Source organism: Cavia porcellus, unplaced genomic scaffold (assembly GCF_034190915.1).
Source record: "Cavia porcellus strain 051 isolate PalLab524CR breed Dunkin Hartley unplaced genomic scaffold, mCavPor4.1 scaffold_1, whole genome shotgun sequence".
NCBI classification, from domain to species: Eukaryota; Metazoa; Chordata; class Mammalia; order Rodentia; family Caviidae; genus Cavia; species Cavia porcellus.
The window spans coordinates 141862195-141883921 of NW_026947484.1; the positions used below are offsets into that span (position 1 = coordinate 141862195).

Here is a 21727-nt window from a genome sequence, read left to right on the forward strand (position 1 = left end):
CACATCAAAGGAAATCACCAACAGAGTGAAAGGACAAACCACAGAATGAGAAAAAATTTTATCCAGCTGATCTTCAGACAAAGGACTTCTACCTAGAACTTACAAAGAACTGAAAAAAAAAAAATCAGGCCCCAAAGATCCAATCCAAAAATGGGCATCTGAGAAGACAATGCACTTTTCAGATAAAGAAGTACAAATGGCAAATAAATATATTTTAAAAGTTCAACATCACTAATAATTCAAGAAATATAAATTTAAACAACTCTGAGATTCTGTCTCCCTCCAGAAAGAATGACTATCATCAAGAAATCAACTAATAAAAAATACTGAGGAGGGCCAGGGATTTAGCTCAGTGGCATTAAGTTCCTGCTTGGCAAGCACAAAGTCGTGAGTTTGATCCCTGGTGCCAAAAAAAAGAAAAGAAATACTGACAAGGGTATGGGGAAAAGAGAACTCTTGTCCATTATTGGTGGGAGTGTATACTAATACAACTACTGTGGAAATCAGTGTGAGTACTCCTGAAGGTCCCATTTGATCCAGCCATTCCCTTTCTGGGCATTTTCCCAGTAGAATTAAAAACCACAGTAATGTATGTGCACCCACGTTTATAGCAGCACAATTTGTAATAGCTAAATCTTGGAAAAAATCCAAATACCCATCAACCATGGAATGGAGAAAAAAGATGTAGTATTTTTATACAATGGAGCATTACCTAACTGTAAGTAAGGACAAACGGGGAGCTTTTTTATAGATAAGTGAATGACCATACTCATGACCATACTGATGACCATACTCATAAGTGAAATAAATCAGACTCACATGTGTAAACATTGTATTATCTCCCTAGTATAAAAAAAAAAAAACTGAAAGACTGGGGCTGGGGATTTAGCTCAGCAGCATAAGCACCTGCTTTGTAAGCACATGGTCGTGAGTTCGATCCCTGGTACCGATAAAAAAAAATTATTAAAAAAAAAACTGACAGAGTAGGTAGGATCCAAAATGTACAACAGATATTGTGAAAGGGAAAGAAACTGCTCAAAAGGAAAGAACAACAGGGATGAGAGAAAGGAAAAAGAAAGAAGAGAAAAGATTGTGTGCATGTGTGTGATAATTATACTACTTTCTGTTAGTTCATCCAAAAAAAGGTTTTTGCTTTCATTGTTTGATCATTTTTCATCCCTATATCTTGTAATCTGAGCACCTACTTTGAAGAAAACCCAGTGTATTAACCATTGTTAATTTCCTAATATATTGTTTTGAAATCTGTATAATTTTTTGTTCTTTTTTCATTTTAAAATAAGAAGAGGTAATAAATGGAAAATTGTGGAACACCTATGAAATTATGGCAAATGAAAAAGCATTATATACCAGAGCCCACGAGAATCCAATTGGTTAAAGCAATACAAAGGAAAATTCAGTGTTCTTTCTATTAACCAAAAAGAATGAACATAAAGTGTCTAATACAGAAGTTAGAAAATGAAAAATCTAAGGAAATCAGAAAGAATTAATAAAGTTAAATGTGAGAAAACAGGAAATGGTAGAATTAATAAGTAAACTGAGAACTGTTTATTCAAGCAAAACAAGCAAAAAATAGATAATTAACTAACTAATGTAATCAAGAAAGGAAGGAAGAGAAAGCACAAATACACAAAATAAAAAATTAAAAATCCACAGAGCTGAGCGTGCTGGTACATACCTGTAATGCCAGCACTCAGGAGACTGAGGCGGGAGGATCACTGGGAGTTGAGTCCAGCCTGAGCTACACAGTGAGTTCAAAGCTACTCTCAACTACATAGTGAGACCCTGTCTCCAAAAAAAGTCACAGAAGAAAAAAAAAAGTCACAGATGCAAAGGAAGGTTAAGTCCAATAAGAGCTATTTTCTTAATTCTATGAGTATAAATTATGAATAATTTTCTTTTAAAATGGGATTATCCAAATGAGTTTGAGTAAAGCAAGAATACAATACTTTAAAAACTAATTACCAAGCAGAAACTACCAAGGCCTAACTTTTCCACAGAAGCATTAGGACCACAGAGTATCACTAGAGAATTCTACTAAATCTACAAAGAGGGGACAGGGACAGGGATTTAGCTCAGTGGCAAAAGCACCTGCCTGGCAAGTGCAATGTGACTTTGATCCCCAGTACTAAACAAAATAGAACAAAATCTACAAAAAACAGATGGAGACTATTCTTGAGCTTAACAAAGAGAAGTGTATTATTCTTTTGGGGACATAAGCATAATGTTTGTTTCAAAAATCCACACGAGTAGTACCAAAATTTCAAATATAAGTCATTTTTATTTAAAAATATGAAAAGAAACTGAGCATGGTGGCACATGCCTGTAATCCCACCATTCCTGAGACTGAAGCAAGAAGGATTGCTGTGATTTCAAGGCTAGGCTACAAAGTGAGTTTAAGGACAGCCCAAACTGCATAGTGAGCCTTGTCTCAAAAAAACAAAAACTAAACAAACCATAAAAATATGGAAGCAAATGTTTACATAAAATTATAAAAGAGACACCAGCAGTGTATTAATGATACACTGCAATCCCATTATTATTATTTTGGTTTACCTGTTTAAAATTGCATGAATGTATATATTTTTGGAAACTTACTAACATTGATTACTATGACAGAATATCTACAAAGAAAGGTGATATGTCATTTTAGTTGATATTTAAAGGTAACTAAGACTTCTGGGAAAATAATGGAGTGGTGAGCAGAAGAGAAAGAACTTCATCAAGTTTTGGTGTCCACACCCTGGAAATAGCAACATGAGGAAGAGAAGGAGGGAGGTGGGTCCCATGGACACAGGAAGGATCTGAACTGAGACTTGAGGCCCATAGAGAGACATAATTCAGAAATCCAGCAAAAATAAGAAAACCTGGGGCAGCGGCCCTGCCAGATAAGGAAGCAATGCAATCTCCACACCTGTGCACTGGTAGAGGCCCTACCGGTAGGCTGGGGAGAACGGGCAAAGAAGCCATGTAGCTTCCCTGTGTACCCACAGAGGCCCTGCCAGCCAGGAAGGAGCACTGAGGAAGTCTTACAACCTCTCTGTGTGCTGGCAGAGGTCCTACTGGCCTGGAAAAGCAGCAAGGAAGCCACCTCCACCTACTGTCCCCGCCTCCTGTAAGCAACTGGATGCAACTCAGGCTGAGATGATAATGACTAAAGGAATTTATGTTGTTTGACTGACTTTGCAGCTAGCAACCCCAGAGGCCTCTACAGAGAAATGTGGTAGTGAGGACTGCATTGGTTGGCGGTGAGTGCAGAGGACTCAGTCCTTCTCCAGGAGAGAGTGATTGACTCAGAGCCATCTTTGAGCAGGGCCAGAAAATTCTAGATAAGCGTGGAACCCTAAACTGCTGCCAGCTTGCCAGGCAGGAGCTTACACCACTGAGCAAAATCCCCAGGCTTCATCTAGCAGCTCCCAACTGGGCTCAGACCTGAGAAAATTGCTTGAATGCTAGCAAGCTCAATGAGTCTGATCTCAGGGCAGGCCTGCTGAGATTATCTACTACCCTGCCAAAAGCTACTACTGGCTTTCAGGGATAGACTGGTACAATTCCAGACTTTGTCTCCACAGGTGGTCTACTAGCAAAACCAGAGAGAATCCTGGAAGTGGAGTGTTTTGTTGGGCGCTTTTTATGTTTATTTTAATTTTTTTCTTTTTCTTTTTTCTTTTTCTCTCTATCTCCTTCATTACTTTCAGTTGAGCATGAAAGCAGTTCCTAACCTCTTTGTGGGTGTGATTCTGTTCTGTTCTTCCTTTTATCTCTTCCATCTCTCTTTTCCTTCAGCCTTCTGTACCAATTTCCCAAAGTTGGCATGATTCCCCTTTTGTCTTCCAACCTTACTTCTACTCTCTTTCTTTCTTCCACTTCTGTATTTTCTCCTTAATCCATTTTAAAGTTGAATCCCTGCAGGCAAAATTGACACATAAGCACTTATATATTGCATATAATTATCTGCTCTATTTTACATTTTGTTATATAATTACAAATCTAGTTCCTACGGTTAAAAGTTGCAAATTCAGGGTTAGCTCAGCTTGTCATTTTATAGACTGTTTGATGCTATTGGTACCACTATATAGCCAAAATAGATAATAATTTTTCTAAACAGCTGTTGGTCCTGGAATTCTATGATTGAGATTACTAAGGGTCACAGAAAATACTGTGGCATAGTGCCAGAGAACCAGTCCACATGAGCAACAATTTTCCATCTCCAACAAACTGAAGAGGTAAAACCCTCCAACAGATTCAAAAGCCAAAACCAGCTATACTTGGAAGATACCTCAAAGAAGAGGTCATTACCTAAATGTCCTAAAACTACCAACAAAACAAATCAACACAGGCAACTTAAAAGTATCACTCCAGGAGTTAAACTGAAAAAAGAGAGAAAATAAAATGAGAAGACACTTAACCAAAATGCCATGCCAGACATCTAGTTCACCAAAGGCAAATATAGGGGACAATAAGATAGGACAATCTGAAAGTCCCCCACCAAGCCTCTCTGAAGTGGTAACAACAAAGCAATTGAATGAGGCTCTGGAAAAACTGAAATCATAAATAATCTCTCAGATAAGTACAGTGTGAGGAAGAGATCTCAGATATTGAAGACAGGCTTGCATGTAGTGACCAGGAAAACAAGGACTTCTTCTCGCAAGGGAACATAAGAAATCACTCCAGAAGCTGCTAAATGAACAAAGAAGAATAACAAGGTTAATTGGAGTCAATGAACATGCAGGTGATACTACAAATGACATTAAAAAACTGTTTGAAGATATGACAGAAAACTTTCCTGGTAGAGGAAAAAGAACTTGATGTACAGATAAATGAGGCATATAGAACTCCATTAGCAATGATCAAAAAAAAAATATTCACAGCCAGGCATATCATAGTCAAGATTCCAGAAATTGAACACAAGAATAGAATCCAAAAAGCTGTTAGAGAAAAGAAACAAATCACCTATAAAGGAAAGCCCCTAAGAATTACTGCTGACTTCTCAGCACAATCTCTCAAGTCAAGGAGAGCTTGGAGTGGAGTACTCTGTGTTTTAAAGGAAAACAACTTTCAGCCCAGATTGATGTGCCCCAAAAACTATCTTTCAAAATTGAGGGAGAAATAAGATACTTCCATGACAAAGAACATCTGAGGAAATGACCACCAAACTAGCACTCCAAAATGCTCTGAAGGACATTCTAGAAAGAGATAATAAGGACTACAGCTCCATAAACCCCAACAGAAAGAATCCATCAGGGAAGACAAACAATTACAAGGAAGGGGGAAAAAGAGGGGAAACAACCACAGGAAAATAACATGACAACGATAAGTCAATACATATCAGTTATAACCATCAAAGTTAATGGTCTCAATTCACCAATCAAAAGACACAGACTGGCAGAATGGATCAAGAAGCAAGATCCAACAATATACTACATAAAAGAAACACATCCAATTCAAAAATAAATTCATAGACTGAAAGTCAAAGGATGAAAAACAATACTCCATCTGACAGAATATCAGAAAAAAGCAAGGGTAGCTATTCTATTTGCAGACAAAGTAAATTTCAAGTCAAGACAGATTGAGAGACAAAGATGGTGGTTACATCCTCATAAAGGTAATAATCCAAGGGGAAGAGATAACAATTATAAATATATGTGCTACAAATACCAGTGCACCCAACTATATGAAACAATTACTAATAGACATGAAAATCAAGTAAGCCCTAATACACTTGTATTGGAAGACCTCAATATCACAAAAAAAAACAGATCAAGTTGATGAAAAATCAATATTGAAATACTAGAACTGAACCATATTTGAAATATTTGAACAAATGGACTTAGTAGATGTCTATAGAGTATTGCACCCAAAACATCAGAATATACATTCTTTGCAGGTATACAGGGGGACATTCTCCATAATATATCATGTACTGGCACATAGACATGCTTAAGTAAATGCAAAGGAACTGAAATTATCCCATGCATACTATCAGGCCACAGTGCAATGAAGTTGAAAATCCTTGGCAAAAGAAACCACAGATCCTTTATACCTACTTTGAAAACTTGTAGTCTAATAAGATGGAGAATACAAAACAACTGGACATATTCCTAGACACACATGAATTACCAAAGCTGAGTCAAGATGATATAAACATCCTAAATAAATCAATATCAATCAATGAAATCAAAGATACAATTAAAAGCCTGTCAACAATGAAAAGCTCCAGCCCTAATGGATTCACTGCTGAGTTCAACAAGAAATTTAGAGAGGACCTAACGTCACTACTTCTGGAACATTTTAATGAAATTGACATGGAAGCAGTACTTCTGAATTCATTCCTGGAAATAAGCATCACCCTGGTATCAAAACCAGAGAAGGACCTAACTAAGCAAAGAGAATTACAGGCCAGTTTCCTTAATGAACATTGATGCAAAAATCCTCAATAAGATACTGGCAAACATAGTGCAGCAAATCAAGAAGATTATACAACATGATCAAGTTGGATTCAACCCAGTAAGGGAAGGATGGTTCAGCATACATAAATCATAAATGTAATATATCATATTAAGAGAGCCAAGGACAAAAATCATCTGATCATCTCAATAGATGCAGAAAAGACATTTATAGTAAAGTGCAAAACACATTCATAATGGAAACCTTACAGAAAATTGGAGTAGATGGTCTTTATCTCAATCTGATAAAAGCCATCTTATAATAAATCAACACCAACATTAAATCAACACCAACTGAAAGCTTGCACTCTAAAATCAGGAACAAGACCAGGATGTTCACTTTCTCCACTATTATCCAACATAGTCCTGGAAACTTTAGCTGGAGTAATTAGACAAAACAAAGAAAGAAAGGCAATAAAGATAGGAAAGGAAGATGTTAGATTATCATTATTTGCAGATGATGTGATACTCTACTTAGAAGACCCCAAAAACTCCACCAAAAGACTTATAGATTTATTAAACAACTTCAGTAACATAACTGGATACAAAGTCAACACTCAAACATTAGTAGTCTTCCTGTACACCAATAACAAACTCACTGAGAGAGAAATCAGGGAAACAATACCTTCTACAGTAACATCCAAAAAATGAAATACCTAAGAATCAGTCTGATGAAGGAGGTAAAAAGACCTCTACATTGAAAACTACAGTACTCTGAAAAAGGAGATTAAAGAGGATATTAGAAAGTGAAGAAATAGCCTGTGCTCTTGGGTAGGAAGAACCAATATAGTGAAAGTGGCCATACTTCCAAAACCATTACACAGATTCAATGCAATCCAATCAAAATTCCAATAGTCCAACTCACAGAATTAGAGGAAACAATCCTAAAGGTCATCTGGAACTAGAAGAGACCTAGAATAGCAAAGGCAATCCTGGGCAAGCCAGACAAGAAAGGGGCATCATAATCCCTAACTTGAAATTACACTATAAAGCTACTGTAATTTAAAAAACAGTTGATGATGCCAAAACAAAAAACAAACAAACAAAAAACCATGAAGATCAGTGGAACAGACTAGAAGATGCAGAAACAACTCCAGAAACACTAAGTCATCTTATCTTTGACAAAGGTACCAAACACATTCACTGGAAGAGAGATCCTCTTTAATCAACAGTGCTGGAAAAATTGGCTCTACACATGCTGAAGATTAGAACTGGACCCATATGTTTCACCATGCACTAAGCTAAAATCAGAATGGTTCAAAGATCTTAATATGAAAGCAGAAACATTAAATCTTCTGGAAGATAGAGTAGGTAAAACTCTTGAAGACATTGGTATAGGCAAAATGAAACCCCAGTTGCACAGGAACTATCACAAAGAATCAACAACTGGCATCTCACCCTATTGCAAAGCTTTTGCACATCAAGAGAAACCACCAACAGAGTGAAGAGACAACCCACAACATGGGAGAAAATGTTTCCCAGCTGTTCTTCAGACAAAGGATTAGTATCAAGAACATATAAAGAACTAAAAAAAATTAATCCTCCTGGATTTAAAGACTCAATCCAAAAATGGGCATCTGAGATGAATGCACACTTATTAGATAAAGAAATACAAAGAGCAAGTAAATAAGTGAAAAAGTGTTCAACATCATGGGTCATTCAAGAGATGCAAATTAAAGCAGCAGAGATTCCACCTCACCCCAGAAAGAATGGCTACTATCAAGAAATCAAGTAATAACAAATGCTAGAGGGACTGTGCAGAGAAAGGAATCCTTCTCTACTGTTGGTGGGAATGCAGACTGGTGCAACCACTGCGGAAATTCCTCAAAAAATTAAGACTAGACGTCCCATTCAACCCAGCTTTTCTCCTTCTGTGTATCTTCCCAAAAGAATCAAAAACATCATACCACAATGATATATGAGCACTCATTTTATAGCAGCACAATTTGTAATAGCTAGATCTTGGAAACAACCTAAATGCCCATTGACTGAGGAATGGATAAAAATGATGTGGTATTTTACATAATGGAATACCACTCAGCCATAAAGAAGAATAAACTGACTTTTATAGCTAAATGGATGCAGCTTGAGACCATACTCATTAGTGAAATAAATAAGATACACATATATAAACGCTGTATTGTCTCCAGTGCGAGAAGCTGAAAGTAACAACATATGTATATGTGTATGTACACATATATAGATCATGGTATAATTGTCTTGAATATATATATATATATATATATATATATATATATATATATATGTAGAAAGAGTGATGATACTACCAATTTCTGGAACTACATAGACTCACAGATATACGACTGATTTCTGTGAGTTCGTTGAAGAGAAAGATTTATGCTGGTATTGTTCCATCAATGTTAAGCAGATGTCTCATACTCTGGGTGAATGATTTAGGGATGACAATGTGCAATGTATGTACCATTGGTGCCCCTGATTGATTGATGTGCTTTGAAACTTTGTTTTGATTTTCTTTTCCTCCTCCTCCTCCTCCTCCTCCTCCTCCTCATCCTCTTTCTTCTTCACTGGTTTCCATGAGGCCCTGCAGACCTGGGTTCTATCCCCAATACTGAAAAAAAGTGATTTCATGAAAGTAGAGAGTAGAATTCTGATCACTAGCAGGTAGAAGGATAAGGAATGAGAGCAATGAAGGCCAGTTAGCAAAATCCAGTTGAAGAGCCAACACACATTTAAATAAGAGAAATAAAGTCTAGTCTTCTACAGTTACAATAGTAACTATAGTTTACTACTATTTAGAACTAGGAGAGAAGATCTAGTTTTCAACAGAAATTATTGCCTGCCTGTCAACTGCTAGGTCATGAGTTTAATTCCCAGTACAAAAAAATAAAGAAAGAAAACACATGTACACACATAGAAATTATTAAGAGGATGGAAGTGCTAATTGGAATTGATCATACACTGTATACGTATATTAACCCTCCTGTACTCATAAATTATTCTATGTCAATTTAAAAATTAAAATTTACAGCCAAGCATGATGTGCCACTCCTGTAATCCCAGTACTTGGGAGCCTAAGGCAGGAGGATCATCATGAATGCGAGGTTAGCCTGGGCTACATGGTGAGACATTGCCTTAAAACAAAAAATTAAAATTTATAAACAACAGAAAACCCCAAACAGATTAAGTATGAGGTGCATTTCTGTAATCGCAGCACTTTGGAGGCTGAGGCAAGAGAACTGCCAAAATTTGGAAGCCATCCTGAGCTTCATTGTGAGTTCAAGGCCATCCTGAAATATAAAGTGAGACACTGTCTCAACCTCTCCCTGCCTGTCCCCCACACACAAATTTTAAAGTGACAGTTAGTTTAATCTCTCTAAAGAAACTTCTAAACGTTGATGTTTTTAAAAAATGCAAAGAATATGAACACCTAATTCATGAAAGAAATATCAATAACCAATAAACACTTGAAAAGATCCTCAACCCAATTAGACATGAAAATGCAAATAAAACAACAATGAGGTCTCATTTTTCATTTATCCAACAAGCAAAAGTATAAAATACAGATAATTTCAATGTAGGCAAGGCTATGAGAACAAGGCTATGAAGCATTCTCAGTGAGAATCTAAATAGTAACTTTTTGGATAGAACTACGATGCTGTCTGAAAACACAGCCATTAGTGTCTCTACATGCCTTTTCTCCCACTCTTCTCTGATGTACATCTGACTTGATTTCCTGCCTTACTTGCTAGTAGATGGATCCTGTGTCCTAACCTTCCTCCCTCCATCACGCTCCAGCCATCCAAAACTGGTACCTGGAACAGAACATGCATGGTCTTGGAGCCCCAGAAGGTTTTGTCTAGTTGATCCCTCTGAGCTTTCTGGAGTGTGAGGCCAAGGACCAGCAAAAGCAACATTTGCCTCAAGTTCCTGAGGCTGCTGACAACAGCCCTTGGCAAAGGCTGCTGGGCTCTGACCATCCTGCTGCCACCTGTGGACATGTAACCTAGTGGTGGGGACAAACTTAAGCAGAAACAGCCATTAGAGAGAAGCCAAGGCTTGTGTGGAAGGCTGGATCCCATATTTTTTTCCGTGGTGGGAAAGAAAAATCACTCACTGGGGATTTAGCTCAGCAGCATAAGTGCATGCCTTGCAAGCGTGCAGTCGTGAGTTTGATCCCCGGTACCGATAAAAAAAAAAAAATACCTTTGAAAGGACTCACTGTTGTTGATACTAATGACAGGGTTAAAAAAATACATTTTTCATTAAAGCTAATATTATTGCCCTTTTCATCAAACAATCTGCCTCTTTGATGCACTGCAAAGAGCATGGTTCTCTGGACCTCAGCTAAAATTCCTTCAGGTTTTTTTTTTTCCTTCAGGCTGTTGCTATAACTTTATCAAATCCAAGTTTAAGATCCAGATATTATAACCTGTCAATTCTAGCAAACAATTTAATATTTATTTACAAAGTAGGAATAATAATACCTGTCTTAATGACCAAAAAACAGGTTAGATGTACAGGAAAGCACTTTAATAAAGACCCTAGAGAATAAAAATAAAAACCATTTCTGAATTAATGAATGGTTGGAATTGCAGTTTTTTGTCCCTCAGAGATGGATTTAGCCCCTACTCATCTAAGAGGGAATCTTCTTTTAGTGTCCCGGAGGCAGCTTCCAACTCTGCTTCCTCAACATTTTCATGGGGTTGAATTTAGTTTACTGGACAGTATACACCAAGTGGAGGCATGAAAGGGAAACAAGCTCCAGATCAGGAAAGGAAATGGTACCTTCAGCATCCGGTGAGTTTTTAGCAGAGCTGGAGTTCACCAAAGTTGAGTTTTTGCAGGTAATGAAAGATAGTAAAGCCAAGGGAATTAAGATGGACACAAGAGACTATAGCACTGGACCACAAAATGTGAACAGCATGCAGCAAAGCAAAAAGAGTAAGGGGCGGTAAAAATGTAAATGGATTGGAAAATTAGGTCAGAGACACCCACCAGGCAAGAATATTATCCTGGGTTAACTCAACTGTCTGTTTTCTCCAATTCTGTGTCTACACTGTCAATTGCTTGTGGAGAAAATAAAATCTAAACAGTGGCACCTTCGGCAATATATGTTCTTTGAATATCAACGGCCCCTCAGTAATTTGTCTGTTTTTCCAGTCAGTTCTCGCTGATACCATTTAAAAACTGCTCTGCTGTCTCAAAGGTCTCTCTCTCACTCTGTTTTGTAGAAGAACTACTCATCCTTCAAGTCTCAACACAAGCACTACTCTGGGAAGTTTTCCTAAATATTTCAGACAGACATAGGAATCTTCTAATGTATACTAATCATATAATTGAGCTGTAGTTTTTTGCTAATCTATCTTTATATTAGGCTACAAACTCTATGTTTTATTCATCCCAGTTTGGGCCCTAGCAGCACAGTATGGAAGCTTTAAGCTTATTTAATTTGTATTTTCACTTCCCAGGTGAATAAACAACTTATTGGCAAAGGAGTCAGAGATAACTGGCTTCTAGTCATTCAGTGAGAGTTAGAATTTGTGTTTCTTGTGTGTTGGTGTCACTTCCAGGTTGTACTCTAAACCTCTACTGCTAAGGCTCAGCTCTAGGGAGGTTCAAGGAATTCTCCTGGCCTCCCATGGGTAACTGATACAGGGGAATGAAACTCCCAACCTACTATATGTCCAGTACGAATTCATGTTCTCTAAAATTGAAGAATGAATTTTAGGAACAATGGAGGTTATGAGCAGAAGAAAGAAAGCATTTGTCTGAGAGAGAGACAGAAGGGGTCCCGAGAGGGTTGCCAAAGACTCTGGCTTTTCTAGGGACATTTATAGAGTAAAATCATGGAATGATACAGGTTCAAGGTGGAGAAAACTGGGAACTCACAAGGCAGATGGGCATAAGGTAGGACAGATCTATGGTTAATCAATAAGATTAATTTCTCAGGTAAAATTGATTAAATTGGGAATAAAGGGAGTAAGTCAGATAGAAAGTGAGCATCCTTACAGAGCAGTGACTCTTCCTATGAGGGGTGGGAGGGTGACTCCTAACTCCATCAGGGTGACAGAAAACTAGGACATGGGTCCTAGGACATGCATCCTTAGGACATGGGTGCATTTGTTTGATCTTGTGTCTTCAGGCCTGGCCCACAGTAGGAAGTGTCTGTTTCCCCTACGTTTCAATTCAATTTCCCCTACCTGGGCTTCTGCATTGGCTCCTTTGAGGACTTAACCCTGTCTCACTGCCTATAATATTTCTAACTAACTCAGCTGCTTATAACAACTCTTCATTCCCTTTTCAGGATGCATATACATCACCAGCTTGGTGTCACATAAAGGACAGTGACTGAGCTTAATCTGTACTTTGTGGCATAAGAAAGAAGCAGAGGGGTTTATGTTGGTTTTGTGCAAAGACAAGTTCTGGGCCTATTCACCTGAAACCAGCGTGAAATAGCTGAGGCTTAAAAGGGATCCTGGGACAGATGGTGACAGCGAAAAAATCATCTCAATTGGTGCTCACAACAAACAAAGTCAGTCACTATTCACCAATGAGACCTACCAGTGCTGTGGCAGAAGCTAAGTTTGCAACTTGAGGCTCATTTTTCCTCTGTTCTAGTCTAGTGAGCCCCAAATTCTCCTAATCCAATCAAATGGAACAAGTAGGGTGAACAGTTAAACATAAATTCTAACTCTCACTGAATGACTAGAGAAAGGATATGTTTCAAGCTGTGGATAGGCAGTCTCCTTGGGAAATGTCTTTCCTATTATTCAATCTGTTACCAGGGAGACTTGCCTTTGAAGCACACATACAAAGGTGATCTCATTTTGTCTTTAATGTTAAATGCTTTACTACAGTGATAATCTCAGTTCTATTGAGACTAAGTCACAGAGAGGTAAAAAAAAAAAAAAACAAAAAAACCTGTGTAATGCCATTTATATAGTGGTGCTAGAAAATGCAGACATACAGGTCTGGAATTTAGGCCTACTGATTTTCCAAATAAGGGTTCTCTCTGAGTTGTGGCAATTTCTAAAAACAGAGAGAGAGAGAGAGAGAGAGAGAGAGAGAGAGAGAGAGAGAGAGAGAGAGAGAAAGACAGAGATGCTTAAAAGCCTTTAGTTGAAAGAACCTAATCAAACCACCACCAATTTGGGGAGGGGAAATAAAGCAGAAGGCACAGCTGGTGGCTCTCATGAGTTCCATTTCCTAGAAAAGATCCACAACAATTACTTTGTGTTTCAATTTCTTCAAGACAGCTAGGGTTATCTTTCCATTGTCCTGCATTTTATGCATGTTTTCCCTATTCCATTACCATTTTGGCATGTCCTATATATGGCTACTCCACCGCCACCTTTTTTGTTTGTTTGTTTTAATTGGTACCGAGGATCAAACTTGTGATTATGCCACTGAGCTAAATCCACAGCCCTCCACCCCCAGCTTAAACTAAGCACCTAACAGACTGACCATTTCTATTTACCAGCCAATCTCTTCAAAAAAAAAATTTTTTTTTTGATACTGGGGATCGAATTTATGACTTTGCTTTTGCCAAGCAGGCACTTACACCGCTGAGCTAAACCCCCAGGCCAGTCCTCAAAATTCTATGAAAAAATTATCTTCTACCTACAATTCTATATCCAATTAAGCAATCAATATGAGAACAGATATTGCCAACATGCAATGACTCAAGAAAAGCAAAATGACATTCCATATGAACTTCTCAAAGAGCTAAGGAACTATATCAATGAAACAAAGGAGTGAGTCAGTAAAATAATATGGGATCCAGAAATATGAGCTCTTACAGAGGAAAGGGGATTCTAAAATTGAAGAGGGCAAGTTTTCAGAAGAGATCAATAGAAAGCTTTGGAAGTGAGATTGCTAGGGGGTATGGTACCAACAGATCATCTTTCAAAAGACTCATAATAGATCTGATAGAAAGATTAAATATATGTATCAATAAAAAACTATTATCTTTAGGAAAATGACATTACTACAAAAAAAGAGCATGTACCTGCAAAAAGTATAGAATCTGAATTATGTAAAGATTACTAATTTAACTAAACATTGTGAGTCAAAGAAGTACAAATGTAAGCAAACCATATTGCATAACAGAAACTGAACAGATATCTAAACGTGATCAGGAAGTGACAATATGACAATATATTAAATAATATAATAAGACATCTCAAAGAGTTGGCAGTGATTTTCTCTGGGGAATGAGTACAGGATATAAGGACACTGCCATAAATAATTATGGACTTTTAAACAATTGTCTTACACCTTAAATTTAAGAAAAATAAACATAAATTACACACACAAGCACAAATTCTAGTAAGGAGCCTTTTAAACATTTTTTTCAAATCCATTTTATTTCAAGGAGGAAGAAAATGAAAAACCCTAACACTAAATTTCAAAACACATCAATCAGGGGGCAACAATGGTACATACATTGCACATTGTCATCCCCAAATCATTCACCCAGAGCATAAGACATCTGCTTACAACTGACCAAACAACACCAGCACAAATCTTTCTCTTCTATGAACTCACAGAAATCAGTTGTATAACTGTCTTAACTATATATATTTATATATCATATATATATATATATATATATATATATGATTGCTTTTTTGAGTTCTTTATATGTTCTTGATACTAATCCTTTGAGGAACAGCTGGCAAATATTTTCTCCCATATTGTAGGTTGTTTCTTTACTCTGTTGGTGGTTTCTCTTGATGTGCAAAAGTTTTTCAATAGGGTGAGATCCCAGTTGTTGATTCTTTGTGATAGTTCCTGTGCAACTAGGGTTTCATTTGCCTATACCAATGTCCTCAAGAGTTTTACCTACTCTATCTTCCAGAAGATTTAATGTTTCTGCTTTCATATTAAGATCTTTGAACCATTCTGATTTTAGCTTAGTGCATGGTGAAACATATGGGTCCAGTTCTAATCTTCAGCATGTGTAGAGCCAGTTTTTCCAGCACTGTTGATTAAAAGAGGCTCTTTCTTCCAGTGAATGTGTTTGGCACCTTTGTCAAGGATAAGGTGGCTTAGTGTTTCTGGAGTTGTTTCTGCATCTTCTAGTCTGTTCCACTGATCTTCAGGTTTGGGTTTTTAAAAAAATTTTTATAGTAAAAAAAATTTTTCTTTATAGTGTAATTTCAAGTCAAGGATTGTGATGCCCCTTTCTTGTCTGGCTTGCCCAGAATTGCCTTTGCTGTTCTAGGTCTCTTCTGGCTCCAGATGACCTTTAGGATTGTTTCCTCTAATTCTGTGAGTTGGGCTATTGGAATTTTGATTGGATTGCATTGAATCTGTGTAACGGTTTTTGAAGTATGGCCATTTTCACTATATTGGTTCTTCCTGCCCAAGAGCATAAGCTAGCTCTCCACTTTCTAGCTTCCTCTTTAATCTCCTTTTTCAGAGTACTGTAGTTTTCAATGTAGAGGTCTTTTACCTTCTTCATCAGATTGATTCTGAGGTATTTCATTTTTTGGATGTTACTGTAAAAGGTATTGTTTCCCTGATTTCTCTCTCAGTGAGTTTGTTTTTCATGTACAAGAAGACTATTGATTTTTGAGTGTTGACTTTGTATCCAGTTATGTTACTGAATTTGCTTATTAAATCTAGAAGTCTTCAGGCTGTGGCCCCTCCAGGGGGAGAACCACCAGTGTCTCCTGAGATCTGCCCCATGTTGGATCTTAGGATGCTGGGAAACCAAGCAACCAACCTGCCTCCCTGCTAAGCAATAGTAAGCCTACTGGTGCATGGGCTGAGAGTCAAACATCCCACTTCCCTCAGCCTCTTCCCCTGCCCCCCGTTAGCAAATGGGAACCAGAGATTTGAGCATCTCTTAGGAGGCTGACCATAGCAAATAAGGGGGATTTCCTTCTACCATCTCTTTGAAGACAAATATTTTTATTACTGTTTTACTTTATTCTGATTAATGGTACTGCTTTATTCAATACTTTATTTTGATAAGTTCTATAATGTTCTGTATTTCATTTTATTTTGATATACGTGATAGAAAGAACAACTATTGTGAAGATAACGAGATACAGTGTGATACTTATTACTGTTATCCTGGTAACCTGCTATGAAGTTCTGTACCAATTTCACTACACTGTCTCAGTTGGCTTTATTCAGAACAAGAGTTCTGTTGTATTTTACTACTTTCAAAAGAAAAGAAAGAAAAAATCTAGAAGTCTTTTGGTTTCTTTTCTGCTCTGCTTCTTTTGTTCCTAACTTCTCTCAAACATAAGTATTTACTGACTCCTCATGCCTTCAAGCTTTTCTTTTTTTTTTTTTTTTGATCTTTTTCATTTTTTATCGGTACCGAGGATTGAACTCACGACTGCCTGCTTGCAAGGCAGATACTTATGCCGCTGAGCTAAATCCCCAGCCCCAAGCTTTTCTATCTTTACCAAGTTTGCATCTACCCCTCCTCTGAACTGCTTTTAACTTCCTTAAAATGACCCACTAATCAACTTTTCCAGCACAAACTTCTTTCCCTAAGTTTTAATTAAACATTCCCACTGACAACTGTACTCCTGTCTCCTGGGATGTCCTGCTGTCTCTTCAAATTCAAAATCAAACCTATCCTGTCCATAATTCTCAGTCAAAACCTGTGTTCCTTTTTTCTTATTCCCCATCCAGCCAGTTATTAAATACTAGTTGTCTACATCTGTCCCCTTCTTTCCAATGATGTTTTCCAGGTTGTCACCACTTGACACTTCAAATAATCCTATTCTTTTAGCTGGTGATTTCTTGAAAAGATCCCCAACTCTGTCTTTATCTCTTTATATTTCACACCTACCACAGAGCCTGTTACAGAGTTCTACCACTGCCTAAACACTGGAACACTAAATATTATCTGTTTCTCTTTTTTTTATTATTTTATAGAAGATAAAACAGAGTAAGACCAGTCAAAACAAGCCTATGTAAGAGATACAGGACTTCAAAATATTATGAAATCAACAATAATTACCATAATGCCTTTTGATGTCTTCAAAATAGCTGCAGATAACTTTAGACATAATAAAAATCAAACAGAACAGAACAGAAACAATAAAAACAAAATAATGTATGCAATAAAGGACTTCAAAACAAGCCAGTGGTAAATCCAAAATTGCTAGTATATCTTGCAATCTTTGAAATAGCTGCTCCTGCCATCAGATTTGACATAATCAAGCAAGAGAATAAAACCCAATTCAACAAAACAATAAAAATGATATCAGACTTCAAAAACAAATCATAGGGAATCAACAATGGCTGTAACTCTCAGGAGATGCCCCCTAGATGTCACACTGGGTAGCACTATCCTCTGAACTTATGATCAGACCACTGGCCCTAGATCAGCAATGTTAGTGAAATGACAAAGCACCATGGCATCCAATTGTACTTCATCTCCATAGCTATCATCACAGCCTGTGTTTCTGTGAATAAGCCGGTCACTTACGACAGGTGCGGGGTAGGGTGGACTAGAGGTGAATTGGTACTTCTTGTTTGCCTGTCCGCACGCATGAGGGGCTGAAGTCTGGCTGTTTCACTCTGGCAGTGGACCACACATGGCGCTGGTTCCCAGAGTGGGCTTCCTTGCTGGTGTGGCCTTGTTCTCTCTACCCTGGTACATAAATGGCACTGACTTACGGGGACAGGATGGGGTCTGGCTGTTCCAGTCTGGTGGCAGCTCACTCATGGTGCTGGTTCCCAGACTGGGCTTGCTTGCTGGTGTCAGTATTGTTTGTTTCTGATCCATTCTATATCACTCTACTATCTTTCTAAAGTGCTAAGTGTACACGTCACATCATCATTCCAAAAAATGTAATGGCTTCTGTCTAGTAAGTCTAAATTACTTCAGTCTAGCACTGGAGGCTCTACAAAATATCATTATGTTCTAGTGAAACAGAACCAGTGAATACGGGCCCTTTTCGAAATCTCCAGCGTAGTGAAAAGAAAACCCACAAACTGGGAAAAGATTTTAGTGAACTTTCTCTCAGACAAGGGACTCTTGTCTAAAACATATAAAGAATTAAAAAAACTCAGACCCCCAAAATTCAAAAATCCAATCCAAAAATGGGCATCTGAGATGAATACGCACTTCTCATATGAAGAAATACAAATGGCAAATAAATACATGAAAAAATGTTCATCATCATTGGTCATTAGAGAAATGCAAATTAAAACCACACTGAGATACCATCTCACTCCTGAAAGAATGGCCAGGATCAAGAAAACCAACAACAACAAATGCTGGAGAGGCTGTGGGGAAAAAGGAACTCTCCTACACTGTTGGTGGGAGTGTAGACTGGTACAACCTTTGTGGAGGTCAGTCTGGAGATTTCTCAAAAAGCTGGGATTGGAAGTCCCATTTATTCCAGCTATTCCACTTCCAGGCATATTCCCAGAAGAACTGAAAGCATCATACCACAGTGATATACGTGCACCTATGTTTATAGCAGCACAATTTATAATCGCCAGATCTTGGAAACAACCCAAGTGTCCATCAACTGAGGAATGGATAAAAAAGTTGTGGTATTTCTATACAATGGAGTATTACTCAGCTATAAAGAAGGATCACATTGAGATATTTATCAATAAATGGGCACAGCTTGAGACCATACTCTTAAGTGAAATAAAGCAATCTCGCATCTGTGAATACCGAAGTTTCCCTAATGTAAGTAATGATTCAAATATATAAAAATATGTGGTAATCATGATTCCCCATTATGTGGCCTTGAAGCCTTATAAAGTTTTCACTTATTAATTGGAAAGGCTTTATTCTGGGCTTCTTGATATGGAAATATTTGAAGCTATAGTATATGAAGTTTTATTCAAATATTTCAAGGAAAAAGACAGACACTATGGTAACTACTATTAAGACGGGTTATTTGGTGGTGAAGCACTAGGTTGCTGAAACAGTCATGCTTTGACCTGTATTGTTATATTGTTATGTCCTCTTTTATCTTAATCCCTCCCTTATTCATTAAAAAAATTATTTAGTTATTTTTTATGGTTTTTTTAATTAAGGAGAAAAATTTTAAAAATTAGCAGGATATATAATAGTAACTTTTTTTTAATTTCCTTTTAACTTGTTTTGAAGTCCTGTAATACTCCCACTATCTTGTTTTGACTGATTAGACTCTGTTCCATTCTGTATGATAGTATCAAGTTTGAAGATATAGGCAACTACTTTGAAGGCAATAAGATTCACTAAGATGCCCATTCTGGTTTGACTATTGTCTCCTTTGGAAGTCCTGTAATGTTTACAATGCTTAAGTTTTATTGGTCTTGTTCTCTACTGTTTTGTTCAACTTTATAATACCTAATGAGATAGACAATTCTTTTTAAGGAAACAAGAGATATTATGGTAACCATTGTTGATAACTTTGTACTCTGTTCTTACATCATGTACTATGTCTATCCTTGGTTTTGACTGACAGCTTTGTTTTGCCATATTTGACTTTATTCTCTCCAAAAAAAAAAAGTAATAAGAACTATGGGAGTAATAAAACCCAAAATGTGTAAATTTTGTTGTAAAAAAGAGAGGGAAAAAAAGTGCTCTAAAGGATACAACAGCTGACCATATTAATGTTTTTGGTTGGATCATTGAACACAACTGTTTGCAGTCTGTTTGAATGTCCACTTTGTATGCTTTGATACTGTGACTTGAGCAACTATCTCTAAGATGATAATATGTAATCTATTAACTGGTGATTTCTTACTTTTTTTTTTTTTGTAGTTCTGTATTACTTGTACCCTTATGCTGCTTTGTTTTGTTTTGTTTTTTCTTTTTCCTTTTAAATAAAATTTTAAAAAAATAGTGGGCCCTTTTCATTCATCTAACAAATATTTATTGTGATCCTAGGAATTGAGGTACAACATAGTCCTTCCTCCTCAATCTGCATATCTTTCTAATAATAGTTCAAGTATTTCTACTTGTTATGGTTTTACTTAACAAAAAGTGCCTTTTCCATTGTCTCAACATAAAATTTAAGTATTAGAATTAGCACATATTGATGGGCCCCCAAAGTGGAAGGTAGGCTTTTTTTGGAAGGTGAAACCAGTACCAGACAGGTAACAGATGACATTAACAATTTTGCCTAACAATCGTACTTAAATAGGTATTATTACTAATACTCAAAGATAATTTATCTGTGCCCACCCAATAAGTAAATAAGATAAAATCCAGATATATCTCAAAGCCAACATTTTAGCTTTTGTTGCCTTGTTTGATCTACTCCAGAAGACGGTTTCTGTCATGGTTTATGTCTGTGGCCCCCAGGCCTCATGAGTTTGCATTGTGCATTTGTTATTCGTTCATTGTCTAGTGCTTGGATTGATGGTGTCAGTGCTCCACCCACAAAGGGGTGGAGCCAAGATGTGATGTAATGGCAGGAAGAAGGTGTGTCTTGTTCTTTGCTAGTTCCCGCTTTGCTGTTTGCACGCACCATGAACTGCGGCCCAGCCATGCCCGCCTGCTTTGGAGCCAACTGACTGTGGACTGAAACCTCCAAAAACTGTAAGAAATAAACCTTTCCTTTCCCAACTTTGGGCTTCAGGTATTTTGTCTCAGCGATGAGTAAAAAGTAACTAAGACAGTTTCTAAATAAGATTCAGGGACATCCAAGTCCAAAGTGACTTTGCTGTCTTAGCTGACTCCATGGCAAAACTCTATAGAGTGCCTCCAAAGTCTATTTGTATTCCCAGTGTCTGACAAATACTAGATTCTGTATTTATTGCTGCTTAAGCAAATCATCATCACACAAATGTAAAAATACGTTTTAAGAGCAATGAATTATGCCACAGTGTATTCTTAGAGGTAACATAGGAGTTGTTCTGAGATAGTGCAAAAGGACACACTGAGTTCTAAAATCCTCTGTCAATCCATGCTTTTCATTTGAACCAGACAGACATGGTGATGGGAGTGAAACAAAGTCAACACTCTGAGTTTAGCCTCAGTGAAAGCCTTCTCAGTTCAGGCTTCCCACAATAAAGTCATGATGATGCTGGTCATCAACTTGGTTTCCTTTCAATGTATGTCACAAGAACCTTAGGTATCCCAAGAAAATGAGAATACTTCACCTCCTTGGTTATTTTCTAAGAGGGAATGTAAGGAAACCAGGAAAGGAAAATGTTTCTTTAGTCTTGATTTCCCACAGGAAAAACCAGTTATGTAGGGGAGACTGGTTCAAAGATATTAAGATTTAAAAAATTCTGCAGGAAGACAGACGAATCACTTTCCACAGTGTAGGAAGTCAGAAGTCAGAGTCTTAGGAAAC

At 37.3% G+C, this 21727-nt stretch overlaps 1 protein-coding gene across 1 annotated transcript; it reads left to right on the top strand.

Annotated features, from left to right (window-relative positions):
* The first annotated feature begins 11224 nt into the window (after window positions 1–11224).
* Window positions 11225–21502, top strand: Cd160 (CD160 molecule). Its single transcript, XM_005008365.3, is given in 5 exon segments — window positions 11225–11387; window positions 12751–12978; window positions 17861–17916; window positions 21355–21437; window positions 21439–21502. Coding segments are annotated over 5 exon segments (594 nt in total).
* The last annotated feature ends 225 nt before the right edge of the window (window positions 21503–21727 follow it).